The sequence below is a fragment of the Oncorhynchus kisutch genome, linkage group LG7, assembly GCF_002021735.2.
Source record: "Oncorhynchus kisutch isolate 150728-3 linkage group LG7, Okis_V2, whole genome shotgun sequence".
Classification (NCBI taxonomy): Eukaryota; Metazoa; Chordata; class Actinopteri; order Salmoniformes; family Salmonidae; genus Oncorhynchus; species Oncorhynchus kisutch.
In genome coordinates, this window is record NC_034180.2 from 20,212,326 (window position 1) to 20,228,013 (window position 15,688).

The 15,688-nt window shown below is 42.5% G+C and overlaps 1 protein-coding gene across 5 annotated transcripts in view; it reads left to right on the forward strand.

The window, feature by feature from the left end:
• Window positions 1-15,688, forward strand: part of LOC109894296 (MAGUK p55 subfamily member 5-A-like) — a 54,932-nt gene that overhangs the window by 23,864 nt on the left and 15,380 nt on the right. For 2 of the 5 annotated variants that reach the window (XR_004210587.1, XM_020487687.2), the window contains exons 2-4: window positions 821-942; window positions 11,941-12,500; window positions 13,679-13,887. Coding sequence is in view for 4 of the 5 variants with exons in the window: in XM_020487687.2 (XP_020343276.1) it covers window positions 12,119-12,500; window positions 13,679-13,887 (591 nt within the window). In the remaining variant the exon portion in view is untranslated. Of the gene's footprint in view, window positions 1-820; window positions 943-5,101; window positions 5,214-11,940; window positions 12,501-13,678; window positions 13,888-15,688 lie in introns of all 5 variants that reach the window. The other 3 variants (XM_020487688.2, XM_020487691.2, XM_020487689.2) reach the window with 3 other exon arrangements.

A 15,688-nucleotide genomic window follows, 5' to 3' on the forward strand; every position in this document is an offset into this window, starting at 1 on the left:
TACGTCCCGCAAAATGGCCCCAGGTTTGATTGTGTTACAAACAAACCAGTTGATTGCAGTGAAACCAAACATGACTGGAAAAGTCACGTTCTGTGTGGGTGATTTACCTGGAATGAGTCGTCAAATGGAATGAGACGGAATTCACTACACAAGCGGTTCACAAAATGTTTCGTGTTAGGCTATAAAAACGGATTTTATCGAACAAAAGATCATTCATTGTGTAACAATGAGCATTGGAATTGCAAACAGACGAAGATCGTCAAAGGTAAACTATTTATTTTAATGCAGTTTGTGATTATGTTACCCCTGTGCTGGTTAAAAAAAAATTATGGGGCTCTATGCTCAGATAATTGCATCGCATTCTTTCACAGTAAATCCTTTTTTAAATCTGACAACGCAGTTGGATTAGCAAGATTCTAGGCTTTCGATACATGTGAGACATTTGTGTTTTCATGAATGTTTAATATGACTATTTATGTAGCGAGCACCGTATGTTGTGGAATTTCAGCCCGCTAGCGGGTTCTGTGCGCAGAGGGGTTAACAAAGTATAAATGTCAGGAATTGTGAAAAACTGAGTTTAAATGTATTTGGTTAAGGTGTATGTACACTTCCGACTTCAACAGTATATCTTCATAAGTAGATTCACCACACTACTACCTTCTACAATAATAAAAAAAATACCTTCACAGTTCCAGCACATAATACCTTGAGGAATCGAAACACACTAGTGCTCCCAACCCCCCCTGCCACCTCCCTTCCCTGGTTCTCTCCGTTCCCCCTGACTGCGCTAGCTGACTGAGTGCCTGCCTGTTGATCCTAGGAGGGGGATAGCCACTGATCCACAGCCTGGGAGAAGACCCACTACCTGGAGGTTATATACAGAGAGGAGAGCCCTCAGCTGATCTACTACTATAGAGCACCAACTAATCAACCAACATTTGGGTAAGGACATAGGGTCCTATGTTTCTCCTCTTCCTTATTTGACAGTCCACCCTCTTCTTGAGTGTGTGTTTGTCTTTGTGTTTTGCCTCCTTATTTTTCAGGGCTGTGGAGTGGGGACCTCCCGCCCGCTGACAAAGCTGTTGTCATGGAGATGTGTCTGGGACTTTTGCAGCACATTAATCTCCACACAACAGAGAAGCCAATGCAGAGAGGGGGCGCCCAGACGAAAAAAGGGGGAGTAAAGAAAGAGTAGTGTGGGGGGAGGGGGGTTGTGTGAGACAAGGAGGGGCCCGGAGTTTAGGATGACAGAGCAGATTTAATTGTGTCCAACCAGCCAACACACAGGAGTACTACAGGCTGCTTTGCGGTTAGGGTGTTCTTTGTGGACTTGGTGTTACTAATGGGGACCTTCAGTGCTTGTTGTACATATTGTTAATCGTTTTCTCATCAGCATGTCTATTTTGTTCTTAAAACAGTACACTAAGTGTCTGTGACGCACAGCCCGTTAGGGCATGGCCTGAGTTTTGTGTTTGTGTCCAGCTCGGAGTTGGACTAACTACGTAGATAGGAATGTGACTGGCATGTGGAGGAGGGGGGCAGATCCACGGATGGAGGGACAAAGGTTATCTATTCTCCTAGCATCCGGGGTCATGTGACCAGTGCTGGGCCTGTGGGAATGAGGGGTGGGAGGGGGAGAGAGACACTTGATTTGGCTGGTGTTGGTGTAGAACCCTGCAGGAAGACAACCAACTTTTTCCACTGGGTCACTGGTGCTACCAACTTTTTCTGTTGATGGCACCAGCACATGATTTGGTCGCAGCAATTAAAAATGAATAAATAATGATAAATGATAATGGCTTGTGTCCTATAATGTGCCTGCATTTCATACAGAACCAGGCTAATAATGAATGTAAGTATTTTAGCCAGGTAGTCTAGGACCACAAAAACTAAAAGCGTGTACTGTATGACAGTGATAGACCATTTCGGCAACATGAAAGAGAGGAGGATGGCATTGGCGTCCATCTTTTAAATTAGCTTTCCCTTGTGTCCTTACCTTTTATTTGGATAGATTTATCGTAACAGATAAGACTTCAAATTAAGTGCAAAATCTATTGCAGATTTCAAAGTGCCGTGTGTTCTTTTCTGACAAATCATCAAGAGCGGGTATTCCCAATGCCGTCGGAGGTACGCCAAATAAAAATGTGATTCACATTTTAAAAACCAAACTATAAAAAAAAAAATTTGCATTTTCAAACAGTACATTTAGATTTTCCAACAAGGCTATACATTTGCGTGAGTTTTTTTTTTTCTCTCGCCTTAGTAGCCTCGTTTCACTGCCTAAAATGAAACCCATCTAGTGTTCAGCGAAATAACAACCCAATGGCAAATATAGGTAGCCTAGTCAAGTAATTGGGGCGGCAGCGTAGCCTAGTGGTTAGAGCGTTGGACTAGTAACCGGAAGGTTGCAAGTTCAACCCCCCGAGCTGACAAGGTACAAATCTGTCGTTCTGCCCCTGAACAGGCAGTTAACCCACTGTTCCTAGGCCGTCATTGAAAATAAGAATTTGTTCTTAACTGACTTGCCTAGTTAAATAAAGCAACATTTTTTTTTTACATCCAATCACATTAACCGTTACTCTCTCGTGGGCAACCTTCACTCTTGCGCAGGCATTTAAACAAAACACGACAATTTGAAAAATAAGCCACAGGAGTTTTTTGAGCGAGAATAACGATGACTTTCGAGTAGTAAGACGTATAAAAGCAACATAGCATTTAATAAGAAGGGGCTAGAAGCGTCTTATATGGTAAGATACCGAGTGGCTCGGACAGGCAAGCCCCATACTGTTGTGGAGGACTTAATTCTTCCTGCTGCCGTGGATATGGCTGGAGCAATGCTGGGGCAAGAGGCCCAAAAACTACACAGACAATGTCTTCATCAAACAACACTGTTTCAGTGACATGGCAGGAAATGTTTTGTAACACTTACTGCTATGCATACAAGCCAGTGAATTATATGTGTTACAGTTGCGACCTTACGCCGAGGGACTTAGAGGTAATTTGTGGTTTAGTACGGTACCCTGCATCACCACTTCATTGCTCCAGACCAGTGCAGGGGGGAGTTAGAGCACTGATTATTAGAGGTCGACCGATTAACTTCTTGATGCACCCATCCCGTTTGCGGGATCATTTTCATCAACATCCGCTGAATTGCAGAGCGCCAAATTCAAATTAAATTACTAAAAATATTTAATTTTCATGAAGTCACAAGTGCAATATAGCAAAACACAGCTTAGCTTTTTGTTAATCCACCTGGTGTCAGATTTCAAGAAAGCTTTTCGGCGAAGGCTATCCAAGCATTTATGTAAGCACATCTCTCTCAGTAGACAAAATATTACAAACAGCTAGCAGCCAGGTAGATTGGTCACGAAAGTCAGAAAAGCAATAAATTAAATCGCTTACCTTTGATGATCTTCGGAAGTTTGCACTCACGAGACTCCCAGTTACACAAATGTTCCTTTTGTTCCACAAAGATTATTTTTATATCCAAAATACCTCCATTTGTTTGGAGCTTTATGTTCAGAAATCCACAGGCTCGAGCGGTCACGACATCACAGACGGAAATTCCAAATAGTATCCGTAAAGTGCGTAGAAAGATGTCAAATGTTATTTATAATCAATCCTCAGGTTGTTTTTACAATATATAATCGATAATATGTCAATCGGAATGTAGATTCTTCCATAGGAGAGAGAGAGAAAATGGCTGTTGCGCATGAAAAACTCTGCTGGCACCCAGCCACCCACTGACGCGATGGATTCTTTTTCGCTCATTTTTCAAAATGAAAGCCTGAAACTGTCTAAAGACTGTTCACAGCTTGAGGAAGCCATATGAAAAGGAATCTGGTTGATATCCCATTAAATGGAGGCAAGGCATCCAATGGAACAGAGAGCTTTCAGGAAAAACATCACTTCCTTGTTGGATTTTCCTCAGGTTTTCGCTTGCAATATCAGTTCTGTTACACTCACAGACAATATTTTGACAGTTTTGGGAACTTTAGTGTTTTCTATCCTAATCTGACAATTATATGCATATTCTAGTTTCTGGGCCTGAGAAATAGGCAGTTTCAAAGGGATGTGTTTTTTTTGCCAAAAACGAAAATACTGCTCCCTACACTCTAAGTTTATCGGCATGGCCGATTTTCAAGTTTTCATAACGATCGGTAATCTCCCTTTTTGGATGCCGATTTATGGCCGATTACATTGCAATCCACGAGGAGACTGCGTGTCAGGCTGACCACTTGTTACGTGAATGCAGCATCAAAATGACCTTGTGGCTGCAAGGAGCCACGGTAAGTTGCTAGCTATAACTACACATGGTTGATTGTATTACTAGGTTAACTAGCTTGTTCTGCGTTGCATATAATCAATGGGGTTGCCTGTTAATTTATCGAATCACAGCTCGATCAACTTGATGATTTAACAAAAGCGCATTCGTGAAAAAAGCACAATTGTTGCAATAATGTACGTAACCATAAACATCACTGCCTTTCTTAAAATCAATGTATTTTTTAAAACCTGCATATGTAGTTAATAGAAATGTAATGTTAGCAGGCAATATTAACTAGGAAAATTGTCATTTCTCTCGCGTTTAGTGCAAGCAGAGTCAGGGTATATGCAGCAGTTTGAGCCGCCTGGCTCGTTGCGACCTGTTGGAAGGCCTTTTATTCCTAACAAAGACCGTAATTTGCCAGAATTTTAAGTAATTATGACATAAGATTGAAGGTTGTGCAATGTAACCGTAATATTTAGACTTAAAGTTGACACCTGTTTGATAAAATACAGAACGGTTCTGTATTTCATCTAAATTTGACCATATTAATGACCAAAGGCTTGTATTTCTGTGTTAATTATATTATAATTAAGTCTTTGATTTGATAGAGCAGTCTGACTGAGTGGTGGTAGGCAGCAGCATGCTCGTAAGCATTCATTCATTCAAACAGCAGCTCTTTTGGGTCCCACTGTGTGTCTGACAATAAATGACAATGAATGGGCGACATAAACCTAAATAGAAACTGATAATTATGCACGACTTCAGTATTACCTACAGAAACTGATGTTAAACTAAGATTTTTTTTAAAGATTTTTTTTCTCCCGACTGTAGGCCACTCCCAACCAGTCCAGACCATGTTGTACAGTGCCTGAGTGGCAAGCTGTGTTGCTACAGATGCTGATTCAATACCCGTGCCAGCCTCGACTGAGAGACCCCTGAGACTGTAGGTTTCTGTTTTTTCTCCCTCTAAAAACATAAATAGTTATAAATAACAAACTGGCTTTATTTACAAATTAGTAATAATGTTCAAGAATGGCCTTTTTCTCACTCATTTCACATTATTTGAAAATTAAATCATGTCAAATATTTAAGGGGCATTGCACTCATAATGGTGCCAACTAGGGAAATGTTCTGTTCTTAGCGCCAGTCTGCATGTTCAAACTACAACAATGTAACTGATAATGATATCTTTATGCTTTCATTTAATAAATTAATGATAAAATACTCTTTAAAAATGCCGATGTTTATTTAGTTATGGATCCATAACGGATTACTATGGGAATAAATATCACTGAATTACAGAAATATCCTCTGTAATTATTGGCAGAGAGTCATGTCATATTTTTCCATATACTGTAGGTCTACCATAGGTGACATGAGTCTCACTAGTGTTGAGTAGGTCTTCTTAATTTAAAGAGCACATTGAAGTTGTAAGCAATAGCCTATAGCTATTTCAGCACCGTTTCACGCTGCTCTGAGACAAGCATGGGGACTGGTCTTGGTAAATCAATGAGATTTTTTTTATTTTCACTTAATCTCCGTTTGGGTATTGTTTAGACTAGAATTGGAAAATTAGGGTGCAGAAATGTTATGCACTTAGTGTAACCTTTATTTAACCTGTTATAACTACCCATCCCGGGTCAGGGAGCATTGTCATCATCTGACACTAATTAGCATAACGCAACGGACATAAATATTACTAGAAAATATTCCTATTCATGAAATCACAAGTGAAATATATTGAAACACAGCTTAGCCTTTTGTTAATCACCCTGTCATCTCAGATTTTGAAAATATGCTTTACAGCCAAAGCAAGACAAGCATTTGTGTAAGTTTATCGATAGCATAGCATTATGCCTAGCTAGCAGCAGGCAACCTGGTCACGAAAATCAGAAAAGCAATCAAATTAAATAGTTTACCTTTGATGAGCTTTGGATGTTTTCACTCACGAGACTCCCAGTTAGATAGCAAATGTTCATTTTTTTCCAAAAATATTATTTTTGTAGGCGAAATAGCTCCGTTTGTTCTTCACGTTTGGCTGAGAAATCGACCGGAAATTGCGGTCACGACAACTCCGAAAAATATTCAAAATTAGCTCCATAATATCGACAGAAACGTGGTAAAACGTTGTTTATAATCAACCGGGACAATTGGCTTTTCAGTAGGACCGAGAGGAAAAATGGCTACCTCTGTCTTTTACGCAAGAATCACTCTGAGAGCCATCAGGTGACCACTTACGCAATGTAGTCGCTTACGCTCATTCTTCAACATAAAGGCGTGAAACTACGTCAAAATGCTGTAGACACCTTGGGGAATACGTAGAAAAAGAAATCTGGTTGATAGCCCATTCACTGCTCAATAGGGACGCATCGGAACGCAGAGCTTTCAAAACATGGGTCACTTTCGGATTGGATTTTTCTCAGGCTTTCGCCTGCAATATCAGTTCTGTTATACTCACAGACAATATTTTTACAGTTTTGTCAACTTTAGTGTTTTCTATCCTAAGCTGTCAATTATATGCATATTCTAGCATCTTGTCCTGACAAAATAGCTTGTTTACTTTGGGAATGTTATTTTTCCAAAAATGAAAATAGTGCCCCCTAGTTTCAAGACGTTTTAACTAGGCAAGTCAGTTAAGAACAAATTCTTATTTACAAGGACAGCCTACTGCTTCCTCTCCGTCGGGGAATTGAAGCCCGGTCTCCCGTGTGCCCACATTCTCTTGTTCAGCCATTATTGAAGGCTATCAAATGCTTCTCAAAGATGCCCTCTGGTGGTCAAACTAGCACTAATGCATTAATGCTACCAGTGGTTCACACTTAATAACGTACCATAGAATTCTGCAGCACCATGCAAGCTGCACCGCAGTACGCAGCAACTTTTAAAGGAGGAACCATAGTGGAAACGCGCTTGCAAACAGTTGCTCCCGATTCCACCTGTGTACACTGCAGCATCCACCTAGGGGCTCTTGCTGCCAAGGGATTGCCTGACCGCTTGAAAGATGTTTAGGACACTACAGTACAAATGGTTAACTTTGCAATGATATGGGCAGCGACCATGTAGCGCTTTTACAACATACAGAAGTGTGCTGGTTATTAAGGGGCAAAGTATAGACACGTTTTTTTTAAGTTCAGAGATGGGCTCATAGTTTTCTTTACTGACCATACTTTTCACTTGTCTGACCGCTTGCACGATGACGAATTTCTTACACGACTGGCCTATCTGGGTGACGTTTTTTCTCGCCTGAATGATCTGAATCTAGGATTACAGGGACTCTCCAACTATATTCAATGTGCGGGATAAAATTGAGGCTATGATTAAGAAGTTGGAGCTATTTTCTGTCTGCATTAACCAGGACAACACACAGGTATTTCCATCCTGGTTTGAATTTGAACTCAAATGAGTGTGCAAATGAACTCAAGCTTACGGGCAATGTCAAATGTGATATAGTGAAGCACCTGAGTGAGCTGGGTGAAACGGACGACACAACTGGATTCGTTATCCCTTTCATGCACTACCTCCAGTCCACTTACTGATATCTGAACGAGAGTCATCAAAATTGCAACAAGCGGCTCTGTGAAAATATCATTTAATCAGAAGCCACTGCCAGATTTCTGGATAGGGCTGTGGTCAGAGTTTCTTGCCTTGGCAAATCTCACTGTTAAGACACTGATGACTTTGCAACCACGTACCTAATGTGAGAGTGGATTCTCGGCCCTCACAAGCATGATAACTAAATACAGGCACAGACTGTGTGGGGAAAATTATTTAAGACTGAGACTCTCCAATTCAGCAGAGTTGTGCATCCTTTCAAGCACACCCTTCTCATTAACCTGTGGTGAGTTATTCACAATTTTCGATTAACAAATGTTTTATATGTAAGATGGCTAAATAAAGAGCACTTTGTCACTTCCCACGAGCCGGGTTGTGACAAACTCTCATTCATTCATTCTTATGTTTAATAAATGTATTGTATAGTGTGTGTGTGTGGCAGGCTTACAATGATGGCAAAAAAAAAAACATTTGAGTGCGCGCTCACCCTGGTGCTAGAGGGGGTACGCAGCTCGAGGTTGAATGTTTGAAGGGGTACAGGACTATAAAAAGTTTGGGAACCACTGATCTAGAGAGCAGAATAAAAAAACTATACTTGATATACCAAAAAATTGTAAATGGCTTATCCAATTCTAGGATAAGCAATTTACATGCACCTTTTGATATTCCTCTCACTTTTATCCCTGAACCCATGAATAAACAGTATATTCCTAACTTATTCGTATGGGTTAAATGGAATAGTGACTGACTGTAAGGCCTATAAACTCACATGTAGCGTAATATAATATTAACTCCTGCAGAATTATGCATTTCTTGCAGTAAAATGATATAACTTTTGTCACAGGAACAGGAGTGGGAAAATGTGATTTCTTTCAGCTTCTCTTGAGAAAACAGGAATGTGAGTGTAACACTGTTATTCAAGCAGACAGTGTTCCAACCACACACAATATGTATCCAAGAGGAACTAAAGTCAGAAACATGTTTCATAGTTTTCTCAGCTTTTCATTTCCTTAAAACCGGTCAAACGGATGACATTTGGACATTTTGCACAGGAAAATGTCTCCCTGGTCCCCAAACAAAACTGACAACTTTACAGGTGTTAGATTACTAATGCATTCATTCTATCGAAATACATTATTCTGGTGTACTACTTTATTTCGTCTTCTAGGGCAACAAGTTGACATAAGAGAAGCTGAATGTGTTGAACTATAGTTGACAAACAAATGGCAAACCAGGTCAGAAATTATAATGACCTACCAAATGTTGAAAATGATAAGCAGAAATGTATCTAAATTAGAGGTGAAATTAGATAGTTATATCAGTCCATTACTTTGACTGACCTTCATGTATTAATGTGGAAAATTTCTGATCTTTGAAAGTTTCTTCAAGTGCAGTCGTAAAAATCAAGCGTTGTGATGAAACTGGCTCTCATGAGGACCGCCACAGGAAAGGAACACCCAGAGTTACCTCTGCTGCAGAGGATAAGTTCATTAGAGTTACCAGCACCTCCGATTGCAGCCCAAATAACTGCTTCACAGAGTTAGTGACACATCTCCACATCAACTGTTCAGAGGAGACACTGTGAATCAGGCCTTCATGGTCAAATTGCTGCAAAGAAACCACTAAGGACACCAATAACAAGAAGAGACTTGCTTGGGTCAAGAAACACGAGCAATGGACATTAGACCGGTGGAAATCTGTTCTTTGATCTGATGAGTCCAAATTTGAGATTTTTGGTTCCAACTGCTGTGTCTTTGAGATGCAGAGTAGGTGAATGGATGATCTCCACATGTGTGGTTCCCACTGTGAAACATGGAGGAGGAGGTGTGGTGGTGCTTTGCTTGTGACACTGTTGGGAATTTATTTAGAATTCAAGACACACTTAACCAGCATGGCTACCACAGCATTCTGCAGCGATACGCCATCCCATCTGGTTTGCGCTTAGTGGGACTATCATTTGTTTTTCAACAGGGCAATGACCCAACACACCTCCAGGCTGTGTAAGGGCTATTTGACCAAGAAGGAGAGTGATGGAGTGCTGCATCCGATGACCTGGCCTCCACAATCCCGGGACCTCAACCCAGTTGAGATGGTTTGGGATGAGTTGGACTGCAGAGTGAAGGAAAAGCAGCCAACAAGTGCTCCGCATAGGTGGGAACTCCTTCAAGACTGTTGGAAAAGCATTCCAGTTGAAGCTGGTTGAGATAATGCCAAGAGTGTGCAAAGCTGTCATCAAGGCGAAGGGTGGCTACTTTGAATAATCTCAAATATATTTTGATTGAACACTATTTTGCTTACTACATGATTCAATATGTGTTATTTCATAGTTTTGATGTCTTCATTGTTTTTGTACAATGTAGAAAATAGTAAAATTTAAGAAAAACCCTTGAGTAGGTGTCCAGACTTGACAGGTACTGTAGTTTATTTTATTAAAACACATGGTATGTCTATTTATGGGGAAAATACATGGGGGAAAATGTAGACTGGCCGAACAATGATGACTGAATATCCAATGTTCTCTGTTGCTTATGTGAACTCACCGGGGATAAGGTTGATGCTCTCTGCTGGTGCCAATAACATAGGCTTCTGCTCAATTTAGTATAACTATGAAAGAGATTAGTCTTCATTGTTTTCTCTTTACAGCAATAAATATTTGCTTTCCAAACTATGATGAAATATTGCGATATGCCATTCTTTTCACTGACAGTCGCAACTCAACAAATTGCGGGCCCTTCTGACTGTAGGCAATGCGATTTTAAAACAATCCACAGCTTATTCTTTTAAAGAAGATAATAATCCTTTAGTCAAATCATGCTTTCTGGTGTAGTATCCTATTTTAAATGTATTTCTGTTTAGACAGGAGTAGGCTATATAATTTTGCTAATTTTACTTTTGGGGAAGCTTGGCTTATGGCCACTCCGCCTATGTCTGTAGCACACTTTCAAAACTGGATTGATGCGGAAAACAATCGTGATTCTGCTAGCCTTTCCATCTAACCGAAGACGGTTAAGCTATCATTTGCATCACATATGGCTACACAAAGTATAGACATAGGCCCTGCGCACACAAGGGCGTTTCTGTGCCGATGTCGCCTCTTCAGAAAGTTGGTTGATTTTAGCTTATTTGCGCATTACTGTTTGAATAAATCATGTTGATAAAAAAATGTATTCAAATATTTGTGAACCAAAATGTCACTGGCACCCTTGCGACCAATAAAATAAAGTGTGTTGCACTGCCAAGTCAAACGGTCGCAAATGTGACGGTTTTGGTCGCAGTATCAAACCCCGTTCCTGAGGTGACAATAAAGTGCATCCTACTGAAATGTGTTCTCTGTATACTGATACAGTGCAAGGTGACCCAACAGTCATGACCCCACTCGCATGATTGAGATGATCTTTTAGGCCTACTTCTAATATGTACCATTTAGATTAGGCCTACTTCTAGTGTGTAAGATTTAGATTAGGCCTACTTCTAATGTGTAAGATTTAGATTAGGCTTACTTCTAGTGTGTGTGGTTTAGATGAGGCCTACTTCTAATGTGTAAGATTGAAGGGTAAAACTGCAGAGATTTTTCACTCCTTACCCTTTGTGTGAGAGATCTGTTGGCGAGGGGAGTATGTCTGTGGGTCAAGGGTTGAAATTGTGTGTGTGTGTGAGTGAGAGAGAGAGGGCGCTAAGGTTTGTTTGGTTTAAAACCGTGTGTAATATAAGGTGATAACAGAGCGATAATGGCGTCCTTGGTCTGTGCTGTCTCAACCAGCTGGTAAACAGGGAGAGAGGGAGGGCCCTGTAGAGAGCAGCAGAGCGGAAGGTAGTATAGTAGCTAGGTCTGTGCTGATAAATAGCTTAGTTTCTGTCTTCCGCTTAGTGTGTTAGGTTGTTTACATTGGATTGTGGGTAGAGGTTTTCGACATTGGGTTTGGGGGCTGGGGAGGAGTGGTGTGTGATTGTCCTAGAAGCTCATTATTTTTGGTGGAATTGTGAGTGACTACAAATTCTCTGCTTGTGTTTAAATGTTTGGTAGTGTAGGGCACGCTAATGTGCATACTATGTTGTGATTTGTCTGAGTGACAGCATTCCTGTACCATACTAACCTTTCCTCCCTTCCTGTTCTTCAGGTGTCCCCCTCTCTTGGAATCCCAACATCTGCTGAGTCATCAGTAGTGAGTCAGGGTGTCATGGCCACCGGGCCCAGGACACGCAGAGATCACCCCTCATAGTGCTTCCCCCAGCCAGCCACCTGCAGACACACACACACACACACACACACACACAGGAGGAGGCACAGGGGTGGCAATGATGACCACATCACATATGAACGGTCATGTGACTGAGTCAGACGGCGGAGGAAGTGGGGGAGGCGAGTCGAACCAGGAGGAGCCCCAGCAGTGGCACAGGGAGATGGCAGTGGACTGCCCAGGGGACCTGGGTGCTCGTACCCTGCCTGTGCGGCGCTCTGCCCAGCTGGAGAGGATCCGTCAGCACCAGGAGGACCTGAGGAGGAGGAGGGAGGAGGATGGCAGGAACAGACAGGAGCTAGATCTTAATGCTTCCATACGGCTCAAGAAGCTATCTCAGAACCCCAAGGTGGGCATCGATAACCCCACCTTCGACCCCATTGAAGGCCCCGTAGGGCCCATGGGACTTCCACCCAACCTGGGGTGCCCTACTCTACTGGGTGAGTAGGACTGAGTATGGCAATACTCTTAACAAAGCCATACAATATAATAGTGTTCTATTAAGTTGTGATTCTGAACAGAATAGTTATTTGGCGTTAGCCTTGAGCACTAGCAAGGGTGAAGGGCTAACAAGCAAGTGGCTGTCTCTTGCTGAAATCGAATGGTAAAATTTATGCTCTGAAAACAAGGTGAAGAAAGTGCTATTTTGCTTAAGACAATCCTTTCAGATTTATAGGGGTAGGGTCGATTTGGAATTCAGGATAGGCCTCTAGCTGTCTAGCTTTCCTTCAGACTCTTAACACAAGTTCACTTTCCCTGTTCCAGGTAGGCTTATGAATGAGACCAAACACACACACACACACACACACACACACAGCAGTCTATAGGCCTGTAGTCAGTGCATTCTTCTTCTAAAGCTCTCTGAGGGAGTCCTACTTCACTCCCACTTAATTCTCTGATGATCGGGAGGCTGGGGTCTGGGAAAGACTGAGCCTGAGGGAGGGAAGTAGGGAGTGAGAGCAGGAAGGAGGTGGTACGTGAGGAGGTGTGTGTGTGTGTGGTAGCAGCATTCCTCGGGGGGGGGGGGGGGGGGTGTTAATTAAAAACTCTGTTACAAAACATTCTGACCCAGGCTGCAATGGCTGCTCTCTGGCCCTCCATTTTCTATTTTATTTTTCAGCCCCATCTCCTGTCTTTCAACTGCCCTACCATTCCTCCTGCCAAGTTAATAATGTATTGAAATGATACATATCATATAGCCTGGGCCTAGCCTAAGAAAACAATATGTAGGACAGAAGGTACTCAGTGAAGTCAATGGTGCGTGACAGTAGATCCTCCATCAGATGAGACGACTAACCTCCCACTTAGATACTCCCTTTTACACACACGCAGACCAGACCGTCTCCTTATTTTGGTCTTAGTTAGACTGGACAGATATGTCTAAGAGAGGGGTCTGGATTTGAGAGAGCTGGTAAGGTTTAAGAATATGATGATTATTTTGGAGTTGTATCACTGATATAAATGTTCTGTCTTGACCATAATCCCTGTATATGAGTTCAGTGTAATTCTTTCCTGAATCTGAGTGTTTGTCTCTGGCTGTTGTGTAATGTATGGTTTATCTATCTGTATAGCATATGCATGTCTGATTCTCCCCCTTCCCCACTCTCCCTGCATACAGAGTTGGAGGAGCTGCTGATGTCCCTAAAGCAGGTGCAGCACTGCCTGTCTGACGCCCAGAGCCAGGAGGACGTGGAGCTGGTGCTGCAGCTGGTCCAGAAGACTGACTTCCAGAAGGCCTTCAACATCCACAACGCTGTGGCCCAGCACATGAACAGGCCCAGCCCGCCCTTCCCACACACAGACCGCGCTCAGGGCCTGGCACAAGAGGTGAGTCCTGCTCTGGAGTCCGTTTGGGGTGTTATGGTTAGCTGATCATAGAGCTGTGCTTACAGAGCTGGCCCAGCAGCACATGAACCGACCCAGCCCGCCCTTCCCCACACACTGCCCTTAAAGCCTGGTCCATGAGCTGAGACTCAGATGCTGATATCAAGTCAGTTTGCAGTATTACTATGTTATAGTTGAGTGTAGGGCTTGCGAAAGGTAAACTGCTTCTAGATCTGTGCCTACAGATGTTGCCCTGAAGAAAAAATAAAACTGGCTCATGAGGAAAGCGGAAGACTCCGTTAGACACGGATCCAGAGTGTTTTCTTCAACATGGTTAAGGGTAGGATTTGTGGAGGAGTAAGCTGATCCTAGGATCTGTTGCCTGTGGGAAACGTCTACCCGGAGCATACTGAGTAGGGCTAGGGAAGAGGATGTAGGCTGAGGGTCCAATAATACAGAATAATTCTCCTGTATACCCACTTCCAAATCAACCCCTCCACTGGTCTTAGACCCATTTCAGACTGCGTGGGAACTAGAATAGAAGGAAATGGGAGGGGGACATCAAACTTGATCTGAGGCCAAGCTAACAGGCCAAAAAGTGAGGACTGAGGAGGGTCTGTGTGACACAATGACAGGAATACGCACACGAAGGCAGGCACATAAACACACACACACACACACACTGAAAAACGCATCTACACAAACACACACAAGGGATCAAGTACGAGTTGTGGAAAATGTTGCCGAAATTAGGTAGCCGACCTGCCTTGAAGTTGAAGTTAAGCAGAGTTTGTTCAGTGTAAGAAGTTTTTAATGGGCAAGAAACCACATCAAAGTACCACATGACTTTTTGAATGTTTTGTCCACTAATGACACGTGATTGAGGAGAGCGCCTCGTTGCCTGGAATCGCTGTAGTGTGAAGAAGTGTTAATGAGACTCAATAATAAACTTGTTTATTGTTGTTTTCCTGTTCTCTCATTCTGCCCCAGCAGCACAGAACAGCTCTTGTACTCAAGCACCATCATTAGAGCCCAGACGTAGAACTGAAACTCACTGACCTGGACAAGACAGGACACTCACAATAGGGCGTCTCTGTCTCTCGGAGGCTGCTGCCTGCACCATTATAGCCTCACTGACACCAGCCAGAGCCACCACTGTTTTTTTTTCATTAGGCACCAAACGGGAGAAAATGGGCTTAAATGGGGTCGGAATACCAGAATTTGCCCCGTGTGTATGCATGTGGACGGAATACATTGTCCTATAATATACATACCTTTCCCATGCCAAATGGTCCCTATTCCAAGATCAACTTGGGCCTTTTTTAAACAGCAATGGTAGAGGTGTTTCTGCCTTGAATGTTGTGCCCTCAGTATGTAGGGAGTTTTCTATTGGCCAGCCCTTATGTGGACCATGTCACCATTGTGTACCTTATGGTAGAGTCACAACCACCAATGGGCTCTTCCGGTTCATGCTGGGTTCATATAGCCAAAATAAAGCATCCCAGTGGTCAAGAAAAATGACGGCCACGAATTGCTCGGCGTTGAAGTTGGTCTCCACCGCCAAGCTCACGCAGCGTTGCTGCTCAATGAACAGTGCCAGGTGCTAGAAGCCATATTAGCCAAGCCATTAGCCCAAACAAAGACCTATGTTTCAAAGTTGATACATGTTCATCACAGGAGATTGGTGAGGGGAGAACGTCTTATAATAATGGCCAGAAAGGAGCAAATGGAATGGTATTGAACACCTAGAAACCATGTGTTTGATACCATTCCACTGATTCCACGCCAGCCATTACCACGAGCC